General features: G+C 42.5%; 1 protein-coding gene across 12 annotated transcripts in view; it reads left to right on the plus strand.

Moving 5' to 3' along the window:
• Nucleotides 1-19,271, plus strand: part of INVS (inversin) — a 156,089-nt gene extending 136,818 nt beyond the window's left edge. For 9 of the 12 annotated variants that reach the window (XM_025433058.3, XM_025433057.3, XM_025433059.3 and 6 more), the window contains 4 exons: nt 2,042-2,759; nt 14,249-14,478; nt 15,213-15,287; nt 17,804-19,271. In XM_025433058.3, coding sequence (XP_025288843.1) covers nt 2,042-2,759; nt 14,249-14,478; nt 15,213-15,287; nt 17,804-17,955 — 1,175 coding nt within the window. In that variant the 3' untranslated portion in view covers nt 17,956-19,271. Of the gene's footprint in view, nt 1-2,041; nt 2,760-5,549; nt 5,682-5,775; nt 5,981-14,248; nt 14,479-15,212; nt 15,288-17,803 lie in introns of those variants that run through there. The other 3 variants (XR_003130078.3, XM_035697274.2, XR_007414096.1) reach the window with 3 other exon arrangements.
• Nucleotides 19,272-19,663: the final 392 nt, after the last annotated feature.

Below are 19,663 nucleotides of genomic sequence, written 5' to 3' on the forward strand. Positions count from 1 at the left end.
CCCCATCGCAGTAGGTACGCAATTTCTTTAGTTTCTGGTTTATGCTTTCTATATTTCTTTTGTACAATTGAGCAGATACAAGTATATTTTATTTCCCCTTTTGTCTTACATGAAGAGTAGCATAGTTTAGATACTTTTTTGCATGTAAAATGATTGTTTTAAAATCTGTTTCTGAAAACACATTATCTGGATAACCGGTGTATCTGTGTTATTGTCTCCTGCCCCTCCTCGAACATTGTCTTATATCCTTATCTGACTGCGTATTTTTTATTGAGTCGCAGACATTTAATATGAAACATTATAGAAATAACTTGAGACTTAAAATGATATTAATGCCTCTAGAGAGGATTTACATTGGCTTCTGGCAGGCATTTAGGAGCAGGAGCAATCCAAGCTTGAGCAATCCAAACCTTAATCCATCAGTTTCCAGCACTGAGACGATGCACAGCTGCACTCAATCCCTACAAGGGTCAATTTACTACGAGTTCACCTTTTCTCCTAAGATATAGCCCTCCAGGGCTCCAGTCCAAAAGAATGCATCGTGGCGGGTTCTAGATTCCAGATTGCTCCTCCAAGCCTTGAGGGGATGACTTGTTTCCTCTAGGAATCTATGACCTCAAACGCCTTGTGCATCTCTGTTGGTTACCTGATTCTCCTGCATGTTGGCCCTGTATTTTTCTTTCCTGTTAGCCCTTCGATGCCTTCAGACAGGTGCTTTATAATATTTTGTTTGGCTTTACTTTTGTCCATAGTGGCGAGTGTGCCTAATTCTGCCATTACAGAAGTTCTTTCATTGCTTCTAACATTGAGTCTAAAATGTTTAGTTTTAGAGGTTGTATTTAGTTCTTTTTCAAATCTGTCTGTTCTTTTCCCATAATTTTAAATTATCTTGTGTTAGGGATGCCTGGGTGGCTCAGCAGTTGAGTGTCTGTCTGCCTTTGGCTCAGGGTGTGATCCCAGAGTCCCGAGATCGAGTCCCACATTGGGCTTCCTGGATGGAGACTTCTCCCTCTGCCTATGTCTCTGTCTCTCTCTCTGTCTCATGAATAAATAAAATCGTTTTTAAAATAAATAAGTAAATAATTTTGTGTTTAATCAGTTTGTGTGTGTGTCTGTGTGCATGTGCACACTATTTTATTAGCTAAGTTCCTGATGATCTAATATTTCTGTTGTGTCTGTTAACTCATTCATGGCAGATTGGTTATCTTGCATTTTATCATTTTGGATTGTGAAGTCATTTTCAGAAGGCCCCCTCTGTGTGGCCTGAGTTGAGGGAATGCCATGTCAAAGTAATATTGTGTTTGCTTCAATGAAGCATCCTGTACCACCATCCTGAGACTGGTTTTTATATTAATTTTTCCCATTGGTTGAGAATAAATGAATATGAGACCATGTGAGGCACAGGACTTGGGTTTCAAATTCTCAAGGGAGACCCCTTCCCCCACCCACAACCCAAGCTAAGACAAGCAAGTTTGTCTTAGTGCTGGAAATTAGATTTTTTTATCTGGATTATCATTTTCCAAAGGATATACTCCCTTAAGAGTCCTGGCTTCACGCAGGGTCTTGGTTCTAGCTAAACTTTCTGCCTGTACGGCCTTATTTTCTGTCCTTATCTGGATATTAAAACACAGCCAGATATTTAATAAAACCAAGTGTTGCCCACTCCACCACTACTACCTGCCCAGATGATTGCTGGATCTGCTCACAAACTTAACACCCTGATTTTCAGTTTTCTCTTTGTTTTTGGCCTCCAAGGATTTCCTTTATTTTCTTGAAGGCACTTTGGTACTCGTAAAAGAACATTTTTTTTTTTAATATTTTAGTCAGCATTTCTAGGTTCTTATGATGAGAAGGCTTTCAGGTTGCCTAACATTCCATTGCTAGACATGGAAGCTAAATAGTTTTTTTTCTAATTAGAACCACTATTATGGTGATGTTATGGGACAAGTGTATTTTATGTGAACAAATAAGCAAGAACTTCCCTACTATGCAAGTTTGGGATAATAAATATTCTTTCCCTTTTTCCTTATCTTCCCCCAAGAATCACCCAGAGAACAGTGTAAAGGCCGGTCCGCCTGTGTCCACTTTAGCCCCAGTGAAGGCAGTGATGGAAAGAGACATCCTGGAGTCTCCTCTGTTGAGAAGTCCAGAAGTGAGACAGGTGGTGAGCAGCGGTGTGACAAGGGGAAAGGCTTCCTGAAGCAGCCTTCCTGTCTCAGGGTGGCTGGGCCTGGTGACGAAGGAGAGGACCCCGGTTGGGCAGCTGCAAGCCTTCCACAGCAGGACGGCCACCGGAAACCCAGCAGGCGGCAGGACACAGCATCCAAGGCCAAGTGCACCTCCCAGAAAAGACGCGTTCAAGAGCTCCGAGGAGGAAGGCACTCCCCCGCTGGTTCTAGCCGGCCTGGCAGCGCCAAGGGGGAGGTGGTCCATGCTGGGCCGAATGCTCTCCAGCACCGGACACCAAGAAACAAAACGACGCAGGACAAGCTCGCAGGAGGGATCTACTCAGACTTGCCACAGAACACAGAAGTGTTGAGGTCAGGAGTCAGGAAGTCGGGGACATCCACCCTGTCTGAGGATGCTCAGGTATCCAAGGAGACTGATCCAGCACCCGGTCCCCTCTCTGGGCAGAGTGTGAATATTGACCTTCTCCCCGTAGAGCTGCGTCTGCAGATAATCCAGAAAGAAAGAAGCAGAAAAGAGCTGTTTCGCAAAAAGAACAAGGCGGCAGCTGTTATCCAGCGGGCCTGGAGAAGGTAGGGGGCAGAGGGTGCCGCGGCATCTCCGGATCTGTGGTTGCTCTGATACTCCTAACGTGACACGCCCTATGCTCTGCAGCATCCTCCAGTGGATTCCACATGCTGGCATGACAAGGCCAGTTTCTACTGAGCATACCCATAAAATTCACTCATGTGTAGGTCCTACTAAGTTACATTGGATAAGCTATTTGTTGATTTTTTAAAAATATTTTTTTTATTTATTCATGAGAGACATAGAGAAGGAGAGAGAGAGAGGCAGAGACACAGGCAGAGGGAAGAGCAGGCTCCATGCAGGGAGCCCGACATGGGACTCGATCCCAGGTCTCTAGGGTCGCGCCCTGGGCTGAAGGCGGTGCCAAACCGCTGAGCCACCCGGGCTGCCCGGATAAGCTATTTGGAAGATGTTTTTGCCAAGAAAGATAGGAAGCCCAAGATAGCCTGGTGCAAAGGAAAAGAGCCTCGGTTTGTAACCAGCAAGCCCGAGTTTCAGGTGTCTGACAAGTTATCTGACCTTTGCAAATCACACGGTCTCCCTGACCTTCAGTTTTCTCATCTGTAAAATAGGATTTAGTAATTGCTGCACCTGTCCTGTTTATAGGGCAGGTTGCTAGAATGAGATCGTGTGCACTTTGTAAATTCTAAAGCACTACACATGTAAAATATTTTAGTTTTTCTTGTTATGTCTTTACTACCCAGGCGTTAGGCATGGCCCAAATACCTAAACCAGGGCCTGGTCATCATGGATTAAGTGGCTGAAATAGATTACAAAACCCTGTGAAAGCACCTGCCACGCTGGGAATGTGGGGTAGGTGCGAGGGGTAGCGGTGGGGGCGCCCTGGCATACGGAGACAGACTCCCCCAGGGACTAACTACGGGGGGACTGGAGGAGTCCTTTGCTGCAAGTTTTTCACGTATTTCATAACCTCCTTCATCGGCAGGCCCCGCTAGGGCCTAAATCTAGATTAGGCCTTAGACGTGACCAGTGTCTGGGGGAGGATTGGAGCCCTTGCCCACAGGTGGGGCTCAGGTGGCCTCCATCTCCAGAGAGAGGAAGGTTGATGGGGGAACAAAGCAGGCAAATCACTGTGAGCACAGGTGTGCCACATGTCAACGCCGCTGTCAGGAGATAAAAGGGCCGGAGAGACCTGCACGTTGGCAGAGAGAGGGGAGAGTAGGAGAGGTTCTCGTGAGATCCGGGGAGGCCTTGGCCACTGTGGTGCTGGGGGCGGGCTGGCTGGCAGCTGGGCGACCTGCTCCAGGCCGGCACGGCCGTGCTGCGGGCATCCTGTCTGTTCAGGCTGTTGGCCTTGTGAAGTCATCTCCTGTCTGGTCCCCTTGCTCTCCCAGCTACCCCAGGAAGCTGTCACCAGGAGCATCAGTGTCCCCATTTTTTTGGCAAGCAGATTGTCCCAGGAGAAGTGATTTGTCCTAGTGGTAGAGGTCAGGCACTGGAAGCTCTGACTCGAGGGCCTTTGCCATACATTCTCGGTAAAGGTGTTTGCTGTGGTCAGGGTGACGGCGGCGGAGGCAGACCTCGTGCTCTTCACCTCAGAACAGGCCGGAGCAGAAGGGCTGCATGGGTGGTGCCCACCCTGGTCAAGGTACTGTTGTTACAGGGGTTGCTGGCATTACTGGGGCAGATGCTAGCACTTGGCGTTGGTTAGGTGCTGGGGCCAGATGCTGTTCTAAGGAGTTTTATGCGTATTAACTGATTTAATCCCCCCAGTAACCCTACGAGGCAGGTACTGTTCTTGTGCCCATCTCACAGATGACGACGCTGAGGCACAGAGAGGTTAATAAACCTGCCAAGGTTACAGAGCTAGGAAGTGCCCGTGCTGGCTTGGAGCAGAGAGTCTGCCTCTGAAGCCACAAATGGGAACAGTCCTTGCTCCCCCTCCCCGGGGACTTCTGCACTGGCTGCCATCCCAGAGGAACTTTTTAAGTATTTCAGCTGAAACCTGGGATCTAAACAAGCCAGCAAGGTTTACCGCATCAGGCCCCACAGCTGCTCCCCAGCCGAAATGCCTTCCCGTCAAACTACTCTTTGACTCCTTTGAAGAGTCAGAAGCTGACAGGTCCTGTCCGTAAGTGTCCATAGCAGCAAATGAGCCATCAGTCATCCCCCCCACCCCTGAACACTGGGCTCATAGTCTGTGTGCCCATCTGGGGAGGCAATTACACAGCCCTCTGGCTGCTCCGTTGTACAAGTCTGAGCCCTGGGGCACTGACTCCCAAAGGGACTGTGGGAAGTCGCGTGTCTGGTGACAGTAAAAACATTCCTATTGATTCTGTTATACAGCCTTATGCATTTTCAGTTTTAAGTACAGGAGCTCAGAGTGGTGTCCTGGGACAGTGTGTGGTGTCTGACACCAAACTTAAGGAGCGGTGAGGGGTGGGGTAGAGAACAGGGTTTGGCACATAACTGGTCCACAGAGGCAACTGTCCTTACAGGAGACATGGTGAGGACACAGACCAGAGACAAGGCGGCTGGGAAATGCACAGGGATAGGGTGAGCAGAGGGAACCGTGGGCCCAGAGACAGTGAGCGGGGCTGACTTTAAAGTGTGAGCCTTCTTATCAGTCAAGACTTTTCTTTTTTCTTTAAGATTCGATTCTATTTATTTATTCATGAGAGACACACAGGCAGAGACACAGGCAGAGGGAGAAGCAGGCTCCACGCAAGGAGCCCGACGTGGGACTCGATCCCGGGTCTCCAGGATCAGGCCCTGGGCTGAAAGCGGTGCTAAACTGCTGAGCCCCCCCAAGCTGCCCAAGACTTTATTTTCAGGATTGAAAGCAGATGCTGGATGATCTAAGCGAGGCTGGAAAGTCGCTGTGGCTAAGAGCAGTCATACTAAACACTTCCTTTTTACGTGAATATCTGTCAGCTGCCTTCCTGTCAGCGTCTCCACGTTGTAAGGTGAATAAGCAAGGCTGGGCCGGACCCTAAGAGCTGAACAGGGCGACTGGCATCTTAGGGCTCCCAACAAACCAGGAGTGCTGTTTTCCCTCAGGATAGCAGAACAGGCCGTTACCTGACCCCCGGGACCGTGCCGTCATCTGGACACAGACTAAGAAGTCTGCATCCCAGCTGACCGGGTGGAAGTTACACCCGCTGAAAGCCAACACCCGGGCTTCCCAGCGAGTTTTCTGCCTGCAGAGAAGAGGACGCGGAAGATGCTTGACATCACAAACCCAAAGAAGCTGAACTATGGAGCGGTATTCAAATCTCCAGCTTTTCTCCATAGTTGGCTTTTTGGAAATGTGATCAGTATTGTAGTAGAGAGAAGCCATGGTTGGCATGCTCCCGGAGAAAGAAGACTCGTGAAGTCTGAGTGAAATCAGCCATGAGGGCACCTAACATCACAAGGAGATTTTTTTAGCAGACTTGAGGAAGGAAGACCTCCCCCTAATTTGGTGTACTGTAAAATTAGGCACAGGGCCTGTCTCTGCAGCACCTTTAGGCTCACCAGTAATTAATTAATGAGCTACCAATAAGCTAATGAACACTGCAGCTTTCCTTGAGAGGCTCAAACAGTTGTGTTCAGTAATAAGTTTGGAAGCGCGTGTGGGACAGATACCGTCAAATAAACGCTAGGTGTAAAGATCGCCATCCTCCCCATGCCCCTCGCCTCTCTCCCATTCTAGGCCCCACCCTCCAATAGAATGAACTTAGTAAAATACAGCTCTAACTTCTGCACCTTTTTTTTTTTTTTTTGAGATTTATTTATTTTAGAGAGGGAGCTTGTGCACAGGGGCGAGGGGCAAAGGGGAAGGAGAGTCCTAAGCAGACTCCACACTGAGCACACAGTCTGACGTGGGGCTCAATCTCACAACCCTGAGTTCATGACTTAAGCCAAAATCAAGAGCTGGACACTTAACCACCTTAGTCACCCAGGTGCCCCACTTTTGCCACCCTTCTTAAAAACCTCTGCAGATCCCCACCAAGTACAGATCAAAGTCCTTAGCAGGATTTGGCTGTTGGGTCAGACAGCCCTGAGTTTGAATGTTGGTCTCTCCTGGCTCTAGCTGTGAGACCTTCTACAAGTGACTCAGCTTTTCCCCCACCGATTTGAGATTTAATTGACATACAGCCTTGTAGAAGTTTAAGATGTACTGCATAAGGACTTTATTTGCATATATGATTTATATGCAATGATTACCACAATAGGTTTAGTTATCTAAACTTCATCATCATCTCATGTGGATATTAAAAAGAAATGGGAAAAATTGGATTTTTTCCTTGCAGTGAGAATTCTTAGGATTCTCTCAATTTTCATATATACCATAAAGCAAGGTTCACTGTAGTCATCATGTTGTACATTATATCCCAGTACTTATTTATCTCATAACTGGAAGTTTGTATCTTTTGATCACCTTCCCTCAATTCCTCCTCCTCTCACCTCCTGCCTCTGGTAACCACAAATCTGATCTTTTTTGTTCTCTTTTTATTTCTTTTTCTTTTTTATTATATCCCACATATAAGTGAAATCATACAGTATTTCTTTCTCTGACTTCTTTCACTTAGCATAATGCCCTGAGGGTCCATCCATGTTGTCACAAATGGCAGGATTTCCTTCTTTATAACTGTTGTATATATTCCATAATTTCTTTATCCATTCATCCATGGGTGGGCACTTAGGATGTTTCCGTGTCTTGGCTACTGTAAATAGTGGTAAAGTGAACATGAGGATGCAGATATCTCAACACAGATTCATTTCCTTCTATATATATCCCCAGAAGTGGAATTGATGGATCCTATGCAGTTCTATTTTTAATTTATTGAGAAAAATCCATCTGTTTCCCGTAGTGGCCAAACCAATTTACTATTCCACCAACAGAACACAAGGGTTCTATTTTCTGCACATCTTGCCAACATTTGTTATCTCTTGTCTTTGGAGAGTAGACACGTTAACAGGCATGATGTGATCTCTCACTGCGGGTTTGATTTGAATTTCCCCTAGGACTAATGATGTTGAGCACCCTCTCTTGCACCTGTTAGCCATTCATGGATTTTCTTTGGAAAAATGTCTATTCAGGTCCTTTGCCCATTTTTTTCAAGATTTAGGATTTTTTGCTATTTAGTTGGAGTTCTTTTTCTTTTTTTAAAGGATTCCTTCTTTTTTTTTCGTAAAGATTTGATTCATGAGAGACGTGCGCACACACATACACAGAGAAAGAGAGTGAGAGAGAGAGAGAGAGAGAGAGAGAGAGGCAGGCAGAGACACAGGCATGCAGGTAGCCTGATGTGGGACTCGATCCCAGAACTCCAGGATCACACCCTGGGCTGAAGGCAGGCACTCAACCGCTGAGCCACCCAGGCGTCCCAGTTGTAGGAGTTCTTTATATATTTTAGGTAATAATCTCTTATCAGATATGATTTGTAAGTATTTTTTCCATTCCACCGGTTGTATTTTCATTTTGTTGATCATTAATTTCACTATGTTTAAAATCTTTACTTCATAGTTCTGCTTGCTTATTTTGTTGTTTTTGCTTTTAACGTCCTATCCAAAAAATCATTAGCAAGACCTCTGTCAGGGAGCTTTTTTCCTGGGTTTTCTTTTAGGAATTTCTGGTCTTACATTTAAGTCTTTTTAATGCATTTCTAGTTAGTGGTGTAAGATAAGAGACTAGTTTCATTCTTTTACATGTGAATATCCAGTTTTTCCAGAACCATCTATTAAACATTATCTTTTCTTCATTGAGAATGCTTGGCTCCCTTGTCAAGCATAGTTGACTGGATAAGCATGGGTTTATATCTGGGCTCTTAATTCTCTTCCACTGGTCCAGGCATCTGTTTTTATGTGGATACCATAGTGTTTTGATTACTGTAACTTTACAATATAGTTTGAAATCAGGAAGTATAATGCTTCTTCCTTTGTTTGTTCTCAGTATTGCTTTGGCTACTTGGAGTCTTCTATAGTTCCGCATAAATTTTAGAATTTTTTTTCTACTTCTGTAAAAAAATGCCATTGGAATCTTGATAGGGATTGCACTGAACCTATAGATGGCTTTGGGTGCTATGGATGCTTTAATAATATTCTTCCAATCCAAGAACAAAAAGTACCTTTCCATTTATTTGTGTCTTCAATTCATTTTGTCAGTGTTTTGCAGTTTTCAGTGTAGAGATTTTTCTTTAGTTGAATTTATTCCTATTTGTTTTTGCTATATAAATGGGATCATTTTATTACTTTTTCAGATAATCTGTTATTAGTGTATAGAAATGTGATTTATTTTTGTATGTTAATTTTTATCCTACTTCATTGAATTTGTTGATATAACAGTTTCTGGTAGAGTCCTTAAGTATTTCTATAAATAAAATTATCTGTAAATACAAACTTCCTTTCCTTATATGATCTCTTTTATTTCTTTTTCTTCCCTGATTGCTCTAGATAGGACTTTCAGTACTATGCTAAATAGGAGTTGAGTGGGCACCCCTGTCTTGTTCCTAATCTCAGGAAAAGTTTCCAGCTTTTCACCATTGAGTTTGATATTAACTGTGGACTTGTCATATGTGACCTTTATTATGTTGAGCTACATTCCTTCCATACCTAATCTCTTAAGTTTTATCATGAAGAAATGTTGAATTTTTAAAATTCTCTTTCTGCTTCTATTGAAATAATCATGTTTTTCTTTCATTCTATTAATGTGAAGTAGCACTTTGATTTTTATGTATGTTGAACTATCATTTCAGGAGTAAATCCCACTTGATCACCATTAATAATCCTTTTAATGTGCTGGTGAATCCAGTTCCTACTATTTTATTGAGAATTCTTGCATCTATATTCATCAAGAGTATCCTTGTAGTATCCTTTTCTGTCTTCGGTATCAGGGTAATGCTGGCCTCATAAAATGAGTTTGGGAGTGTTCTTTATTCTGATTTCTTTGGGAAGGGTTTTAGGAGGATCGGCATTAATTTTTTTTTTTAAGATTTTATTTTTAAGCAATTTCAACACCCAACATAGGGTTTGAGCCTACAACCCATAGATCAAGAGCCACATAATCTACTGACTAGGCCAACAGGTGCTCTGGCATTAATCCTTCTTTAAATGTTTGATGAGATTTATCAGCCATCTGGTCCTGAGCTTTTCTTCATTAGGAGCTTTTTTAAAAAAATTTTTAAGATTTTATTTATTCATGAGAGGGAGAGAGAGGCAGAGGGAGAAGCAGGCTCCATGCAGGGAGCCTGATGTGGGACTCGATCCTGGGTCTCCAGGATCACATCTTGGGCCAAAGGCTGTGCTAAACTGCTGAGCCACCCGGGCTGCCCAATTAGGAGCTTTTTGATTATTGATTCAATCTCCTTACTAGTAATTCATCTATTTACATTTACATATTTACATTTAATATTTACATTTTCTATTTTTTCTTGATCCAGTGTTGATAAGTATGTTTCTAGTAACTTCCATTTCTTCTAGGTTGTCCAGTTTGTTGTCCAGTTGTTCATAGTAGTCTTATGGTCCATTGCCTTTCTATATCTGTTGTAATGTCTTTTTCATCATAATTTTGTTGATTTACATCATTTTCCTTGCTTAGTCTAGCTAAATGTCATTTTTCAAAGAACTCGATATTCTGTTTTTCTGCTGTTTCATTTATTTCTTCTCTAATCTTCAGAACTTTAGGCTTTAGTTTTGCTTTTCCTACTTAAAGTGTAGGAGTAGGTTACCTATTGAGATCTTTCTTCTTAATGTAGGCATTTATTGCTATGAACTCCTCTCTTAAAACTGTTGTTGCTGCATTCTGTAAGTTTTGGTGTGTATTTCCATTTTTTGTTTGCCTCAAGATACTTTTTTCCCTTTGATTTCTCCTTTAGTCCATTGGTTGCTCGGGAAAATGTTAATTTCCGTGTACTTGTGAGTTTTCCAGTTTTCCTCCAATTATTGAGTTCTAGTTTCATACCACTATAGTCAAAGAAGTTACTTGGTTTGGCTCCAAGTCTTGAATTTGCCAAGACTTTTGAGACCTAACATATGGTCTCTCCTAGGAAATGCCCCAATGTGTGCTTAAGAATGTATTCTGCTGTTGTTGGATGTATGTTCTGTATATGTGTCTGTCAGGTCCAATTGATCTATAGTGTTATTCAAATCCTTTTTCTTTATTGATGCTCTATCTGGATAATCTGTCCATTGTTGAGTGTGGGGCATTAAAGTTCTCAGCTCTTACTGTATTGCTGTTTACTTCTGTTAGCTCTGTCAATTTTTGCTCTTATATATTTAGGTGCCTTGATGTTGGACACATAAATATTTACAAACCTATCTTATTGATGGATTGACCTTATTATATTGGCCTTCTTTGACTTTTTACTATTTTTAAAGGCTGTTTATTTTACTATTTTAAAGCTTTACTTTTACTTTTACTATTAAAAAGCTTTACTATTTTAAAGGCTGTTGTGATATAGCTACCCTTGCTTTTTTGTTACCATTTGCCTGAAATATCTCTTTTCATCCCTTTGCTCTGTGCATGCCTTTAGGACTAAACTGGGTATCCTGTAGGCAGCATATCATTGGATTTTTTTTTTCTCCACTCTATTCAGCCATTCTGTCTTTTGGAGAATTTAATTCCTTTACATTTTCTTTAAAGATTTTATTTATTCATGAGAGACACACACACAGAGAGGCAGAGACACAGGGAGAGGGAGAAGCAGGCTCCGTGCAGAGACTCGATCCCTGGTCTCCAGGATCAGGCCCTGGTCTGAAGGTGGCGGTAAACTGCTGAGCCACCCGGGCTGCCCTAATTCCTTTACATTTAAAGTAATTATTGATAAGTAAGGACTTAATATTGCAATTTTGTTAATTATTTTCTGGCTATTTTGTAGAACTGTTTTTCCTTGTTTCTTATCCTACTGTCTTTTTGTGTGTTCTGATGTCTTTTGGTACCTATATTTGACTTATCATGTTCTTTTGTGTAATTAGTACAGGTTTTCAGCTTGTGATTACAAAATACCTTCTAGTTATAACACTCTAAACTGATAACTTCAATAGCACTCTTAAACTTTACTTTTCCACTCATACATATTTGCTTACTGATTTTGAAGTTTACATATTTTTCATATTGTACCCAGTATCCAATAACAGACTACTATAGTTATGGTTAAGTTCTTAAACTTTTTTTAGAGTTTACTTTTCAGAGATGTGGTGGCAGGAGGGTGGGGAGATGGGCAGCAGAGGGAGAGGGAGGAAGAGTCTTAAGCAGACTCCACACTGAGCAAGTAACCCAATGCAGGACTTGATCTCATGACCCTGAGATTATGACCTGAGTCAAAAACAAGAGTTGGACACCACCCAGGTACCCCTGTTTTTATTTAAAGATTTTATTTATTTATTCATGAGAGACACACAGAGAGAGAGGCAGAGAGACAGGCAGAGGGAGAAGCAGGCTCCATGCAGGAAGCCCGATGCGGGACTCGATCCCGGGTCTCCAGGATCACGCCCTGGGCTGAAGACAGTGCCAAACTGCCGAGCCACCGGGGCTGCCCACCCCTGTTTTTAAGCTAAAGTTGAAGTACAGGATGCACAACCATTATAATACAGATTCTAATTTTGAGTATATGTTTACCATGACCAGTGAGTTTTATGCTACTTAGGTATTTTTGATGCTAACTAGCATCCTTTTACTGCTACTCAAAGAATTCCATCTAGCATTTATTAGGAAGGTCTAGTGATTATGGATTCCTTCAGTTTTAGTTTGTTCTTTATCTCTCCTTCATTTCTGAAGGACTTTGCCAGCTATAGAATTCTTGAGTTTTTTCCTTTGATACTTTGAATTTGTCATCATATTCTCTCCTGGTCTACAAAGTTTTGTTGAGAAATGCATTTATAGTTTTATGGGGGTTCTTATATATTTAACTTCTTTCTTTTCTCTTATTTCAAAACTTGACTTTTGACAAGATACTGTGTCTCAGTATAATACTGTTCAGGTGTAATTTAGAGTCCATGGGTTTCTATGTGCTCTGGCTAGGTTTCCTGGTCAGATGGACTGAAGGTTGTATTCAGCAATGGCTAGGGCTAAGAATTACATTCCTTGCCCATGCAGAGCTGGAGAACTGGTTCAAAGGCCTAAAAAGTTCTCTGTGGTTGACTCAAGCTGACCTGTATTCCAAGTTCCCTGGCTATACAGCCGGGCCACTATCTTTGCTCTGTAGATAATCAGTTCTGCCTGCTGCACCTCCCTACTTGAGTGTTGCAGGGCTATGAAGCTTTCTAGGTGTTCTGGCCAGGCTTTGAGCAAGCCAGGAGCTACACTTACATGTGTGGGCCAGGCTATGCTCCCCCACCTGAGCTGAAGCAAACCAGACTGCAAGGCTGACAAGGCTCTTTGAGGACTCCAATCAGGCACCCTCCTGAGTTCCCTGGTCAGACTGCACTTGTTTTGGCTCTGCAGATAAGCAAAATTAAACATTGGGATTACCATTTGGGTACCACAGGTAGGAACTTGGTCTGCCAAGATCCATGTGCTGGCTATTTTAAGCTCTTCCCTTCTCCAGCAGTTGGATTCTCAGTGGTCAAGCCCTACAGATTAGCTGACAATCCCCATGGGGTGAGACCAGGATGGGGACTCCCAAGATGTGACCCACAATGCTGGGGGAGCAGGATTCCACTCAGGGTTCTCATTTTCCATTGAGGAACCATGCATAGGCTCAGGGCAGACATTTTGGTGGGGTGCAACACCAGCTTGGTGGAGGGGGTAGTGCAGTCAGCATATAGCCATCCCTCATATTCTTGGAATGCAGTTTCTGTGATGCAAGAGGCTGCAGCCTCACTCTCATGTTCTAGGACTTTCTTAGCGTATTATCTGTAAATAGTTGTTAGGTTGTTCCTTTGTTTCCCCTTACAAGAAAGTAACTATGTTGCCATCTTAGTAACATCCCACCTACTGAGCATCTATCAGACTTATGTCTGCCTCATGCCTCATGGATTTATTTTTGGCTTAATCATAAGGAAAATGCCTGATATGTAGCAGGCTCTGAACAGATGTAGTTGGCTCCTTCCAGTGTAGCATAGCCTTCCATTCTTCCTTCACCAATACACAATGCTTTATACACATCTCATTACTAATTTTCCTGGCACATATGCCCACACCTCTGCTTATGCTGCTTCTGCTGCCTCAACTACCCTAATTCCTTTAAAACATACAAATACCAGCCTTGTAAAGCCTTACCAATCACCAATTATCAGACCCACATTGTCCCATGCCATCTAGCTCTTCATTGTTGCATAGAATTTCTCATACTCCACTTACTTGTTTACACGTTGGCCCAACCCACCCTAAAGACAGACTCAACTAATTCCTAGTTGAGGAAATGTTTGATGACTTTAAAAAGAGAATTCAACATTAAACATAAGGCCACTATAAAGTTAGGAATGGGAACTTCAATGAATCTCCCAGTTCAGCAAATGCTATTCCTATTAGATTCTAGGAACCTTAAGGAAGCTTGGGTTTTCTCAGTACTGTGATCTTAAAGCTTCTCCCGTCTTCTGACTCCACCAGCTACCAGCTGAGGAAGCACCTGTCTCACCTTCTGCATATGAAGGAGCTTGGAGCCAGGGATGTGGACAGATGGAACCGAGAGTGCCTGGCATTGCTGCTCCAAGTTTGGAGGAAGGATCTGGAACTAACCCCTCCAAAGACCACTGCAGTAACCAGGACCACCAAGAGTCTATCCAAGGGCAGCTCAGGGGCAAAGTCTACCAGGCACTCGGTACTCAAGCAAATCTATGGTAATTGTCCTTCTGAGTACTCTGTAGTTGTAAGCATCCCCAGGATGTTGCATCAGTATCTGAAATGGGATTTAATTACAATGGGCAAACCTCCATTCAGGTAGGAACTTTCCTATTCTACTTCCAGGCACCAAGAGAATTCTCAGCACCCACATTTAATGCCTCCCCTCCAGCAATTCTGGGTCAGAATTGGTTTCATGTTGTATTCTAGCATCTCAAGAGAGCCTTCCAGTCAAGAGGTCTTCTGCTGGCTTTCATTACTGAAAGCCTCACCCTTTAAGCCTCTCCAGACCACTGCTTGGGTCTTCTTCCAAATGGTTAATGTAAGAGGGCTCCAGGAGGAAGACCCTGCCTGCCTCATTTTGACCTTTCTTATGCTGAGAGAGTACAGGGTTGCCCTTCCGTGGGAATGCCCCAGACCCATACACTATAGTAAATAACTCACTCAGCAAATGAACTGCTTTAAATTGAAACATTTTCAGCTTGGAAAAAGCCCATCAAATAAACTCAGCCGAGAACAAGCCTGGCTAGCTCCTCAACAGAAAAGCAGTGAGCCAAAGTACCTTTAGAAATAGATCTGCAGCAAAATGTCAGGACTTCACCCTGGGCCTACATGGTATTTCCACAACATACCTAATTTATCTTGGCAGATACCAACAATCTCAAGCCTTTACCTCATTAAAGAATTTAGAACTTGGTCATGGTCAGAGAGAAATGATCATTGTTGATTTCAGGTTGTTCCCAAGAAGGGAAAGTACCTCATTCCACAAGATCTTCCAGAACCCATTCTGTGCTGCATCTCAATTCAGGTAAGGTAGCCAGTGCACTGGTACAGCAGATTGGGGATATGATGTGGGGAAGCATTTGCCTTGTTTCATCCCTAAAGGTGGGAGACATCAGAACAGAAATTGCCAGGCGTTTCCAGTGGTCATTTAAGGTGTGCATATTTTTCATTCCCCTCCCATAGTATTACTGCAGTCAACATGTCTCCATAGAAGGGAAGTTATTTTCACAACCACAAGTTTTTGTTAACATTACCTCCAGTAGAGACAATAAATGGTACCTAGTATTGATCACTTTTACGTATTCACATAAAGGAAGAGGGAAATGAAAAGTCATTCTTCAAAGTAATACCTTGGGGAATTCTTGTTCCATATTGGTTTCACATTAAGATTCTTCGTCTCCTTCTCAAAGTTGAGAAGTTCCTTAACTACAAATTCTGGCCCCATGAGGAACACATTTAGTATTTAATAACACGTCCTGCTCATGCTTCACTGTGCACAATTTCACTCCTACAGAAGCCCAAGGAACTTACTTTTCAGCCATAAAACAAGAGTATTTTACTCAGGCCCCCTTCATTCACACCAGCATTAAATTTGGGTGATAAGTTCAGTGCTGTCAGCTGTTAATGTCAGATTCAGTGCTGCTCATGGGTGGCTATGGCAACACAGTCCCCCCACCCTTGCCAATCCAGTCATCCTGCGGGAACACCGTGCAGCTGGGAAAGTGAACAATGACGGTCAGCCTGAACTTTAACATTCATTTAGTTTTTGACAGGCGGGGGACAGAGTAATTACTGCCCAATCTTTAATCAGAGTCGGGCAACTCATGTAATATAGGCAGGCTGATCAGGGAGTAGTGGGCAGGGGAGTTGAGACTGTAGACCTTGATTCCTTTGAGAGTTTCCATGTAAAAAAGAAAACTTTTGTTGTACTTGAATGAAAAGTTAGTTTCAAAAACAATGGTCAGAACTACCAGAGAAGTAGCATTTAGATAATCAGAGCAGTTTATATTTTGTCTCAAGTGAAAAATCCAGGACTACCAGAAATCTTAAAAATGAAGGGCTTTAAAAGCACAGACGTTTCTAATTAGGACAGAATAAACAAATTCAAATACGTAGAGGTTTCTTGGGATTTCATATGAACAAATAGCTTTTTTGTCCTACACATATAATCCTGACCGGCTTGAAAACAGGGAAAAAAGAAGAGAATCTTTTCCTAACCCTAAACATGGGGGAACACCAGGTTTTGTTAGGTCCACCCATCCACATTAAGCATTAACCAGTGAATCAGGCTGTCAGGGCTACTAACTAGTTTAGCTGGACCCAGTAGGTTTTATACAGAAAACATGTCTATGAATAATTTCCACAGAAATGGGCACGACTTGCACATAGACTTCTGCAGCTTATAATCACAGCCAAAGTGAACCAAAAAGAGAACATTAATTTTGGTCTTCTCCATGAATAAAATTTTTTTTTTTTGCTTTGAGAATTCCATGGGGTTAAAGATCCTCTCATGTGCTCACTGTCCTGTTCAGTTTTAGAAAATTACTTAGTACATAAGAGTGCTCAAATGTGAGTGAAGATTGTTGCTCCCAACCTCCAGTGTGGGAAAGACTTTAGTAGTGATTTAACCTCTTTTAAAGAGGAAGCAGGTCAGGTGGATATAGCAGTGTGTGTTGTGTGTGTGTGTGTGTGTGTGTGTGTGTGTGTGAGAGAGAGAGAGAGAGAGAGAGAGAGAGAGAAGTACCTTTTAAAAATCCACTCCAGTGAATGAAATAACCTTGGCTCAGGTGATTACTAGTAATGACAACCCCCTTGTGTGAATGCAGAATTCCTGCTCACCCAAAGAAGGGTATGCAAGTAACTCAAGATTTGATAAAGGCAGCCAAAAACTGGGTTCCAGATCAGTAGTTCACTGTAGAACTTTAACAGTAATAAAACCAGGAGAGAAATATTAAGACACATTTGTAACTTTTAGAACCTACTTACCTTTCCCCTTTATTCTCCAGAGTTAGGAGCAACAGATAGCAACATGGCCTCAGCAAGTTCTCTTAACCTTTTAGGGCCTCAGCATCCTCATTTGTCAAATGAGAGGGTTGATTTCCAACTATGGCATCTTAAAAAGGCCTATCAGTCTATCATCCTTAAAGATAAGTTTTCAAACCAAACCTATTTTCTAGAATGGACTATATAGCCTAAACAACGTGGCCCATAGAAAGGTATGTATGTGTACATGTTTGTGGTAGTTTAGGTTAAAAACACAGAGAAAGCGGTACCAATTACTCCAGACTGAAGACCCAGGTCCCAGTCACAGCTCAGGCACCTGGCCGGCCCCTCTCAGTCAAGGTTCTTCCTTTAAGAGATATCATGTATCTTAGAGGATAATGGGAAATGCAAGGCTGATAAGTCATCCTGTTTCCACAGCAAACTGGCCATCACCTTACCAGCCCCATGGACAGTCCATGACTAAACTGTCTCCTCACCAGCAATGAACTCTTCAGTATTAAAATCAATAACCTCAATCTCTCTCTGGTATTTTAACAGTGAGCAACTTGCAGTGTATACACCTCCTTGAGAACAGTGGAAGATCAAAGAATTTTTCTTATAATCTGCAATCGGCTACTCCACCAAAAACCAAAACAAAGCTTCGACCATCTCTGGAGGAAGAGTGTGTCCGGGGTAGCTGGAACAGCTAGTGCAGAGTTCTTATTCTCTGCTGATGATCTTTCACCTGTTGAAAAAAAACCTCAGTACTCATGCCTAACGCCTTAATGGCCTGAAAAAGTGTTAAGTGAATAACCATGTCAGGGTGTCTTTCTGCTCTTCCACAGCACTGTTTTGTAAACTATCTTAGCCTGTGCTACAAGGACCACAGTACACGGTGCCTGCGCAAAGCTTCCGGGACGTCTGCCTTCACTTCAGTCAGTATGGCTGTAAAGTACAACTCAGACTTTACTGTTAATTATAAGTAAAACTAAAAACATGAACACAAACATGACATTTCTGCCAGCCAGCTGATGCAGGCCTGGTGGGGTTTTTTGTTGTTTTTGGGTTTTTTTGCTCTGATGAAAAACCTAGATGAGATGGGAGGAGCTGGTTGTATAGCAGCCATCTTCTTCATTTCACTACTTTTCTCCAAATTTTGGGCCAGAATCATGACCTAGCATTTGCTTTTAACAATTGTTAAGACAATATGGGGCGCCTGGATGGCTCAGTTAAGTATCTGCCTTCAGCGCAGGTCATGATCCCAGGGTCCTGGGATCAAGCTCTGGAATGGCTCCCTGCCCAGCAGAAAGTCTGCTTCTCCCTCTCCCTCTGCCCCCTGGCTTGTGCTCTCAAACAAAATCTTAAAAAAAAAAAAAAAAAAAAAAAAAGACAATAATAGGAATTCTGTTGATTCCTTACATTTTACAGTTCTCATGTTAGCTTCTGAGGCCACAGGTTGCTACCATTGTCCTGTGAACAGCAGTCTCACTTGCTGAGCGCCAGCAGCAGTATCTCAGTGCCAAGGAATCAACTGGGGAGGTCTACAGACCAGACCATTCATGTATAAGGTACCAATTCAGGCCTTACCATTTCACTTGTCAAGTATTTTCTGCCTGATCTGTACAGGTAAGCACTCTTGTCAAAATGCCATTCCTACTGGGCAAGGGAAACTGCGCTAAAACTACATACATTCTAACTCTAAGAACACCTGGCATAAATACAATCCAGCGATCACAGGCTTTTTCACATATTTAAGAGCAAAGTAACTACAGGAATGTAGACAGAAGGCACAGTGGCATATTAAACTCAAACATTTCTAGGAACACTTCCATTTTCTTAAAACTACTGCCACCCCTGTCCTAAGAAGCAATAAAATGTTAACAATTAGCAAACTGTTTAAAAATGAAGGTAATTTCTTAATTATGCAAATAGTGATTACACTTGACCCTTGAACAACCAAGTTTGTGTGGATCCATTGAACATGTGTTTTTTTTTTCAATAAATACATATGGTATCGATAAATACAGCCATAGTACTGCAGATGTGTTTTCTCTAGCTTGCTTTATTTAAAAAAATAAGGTATCTAATTCGTATAACAAAACACGTGTAAACTAATTATCAGTAAGGCTTCTGGTCAACAGTATGCTATTAATTATAAAAGGTTTTGGGGAATCAAATGTCATACATTTTTTGATGGGGGGGTGTCAGCACCCCCAAATCCTCCCCCAACATTGTACAGGGGTTAGTATGAACTGCTATATAGAGCTTGTAATTTTAAAAGAACTATAATGGTCATTAGTAAAAAGTACTTTTGAAAGAATTAACTAGATCAAAACAAGTACCATTTAGCATGATCTTGTTCCTGCATAGAGGGACAGAAAACTGCTGTAAATAACAGAACTCCATAGTGAGAAGCTG

The sequence above is a fragment of the Canis lupus genome, chromosome 11, assembly GCF_003254725.2.
Source record: "Canis lupus dingo isolate Sandy chromosome 11, ASM325472v2, whole genome shotgun sequence".
NCBI classification, from domain to species: Eukaryota; Metazoa; Chordata; class Mammalia; order Carnivora; family Canidae; genus Canis; species Canis lupus.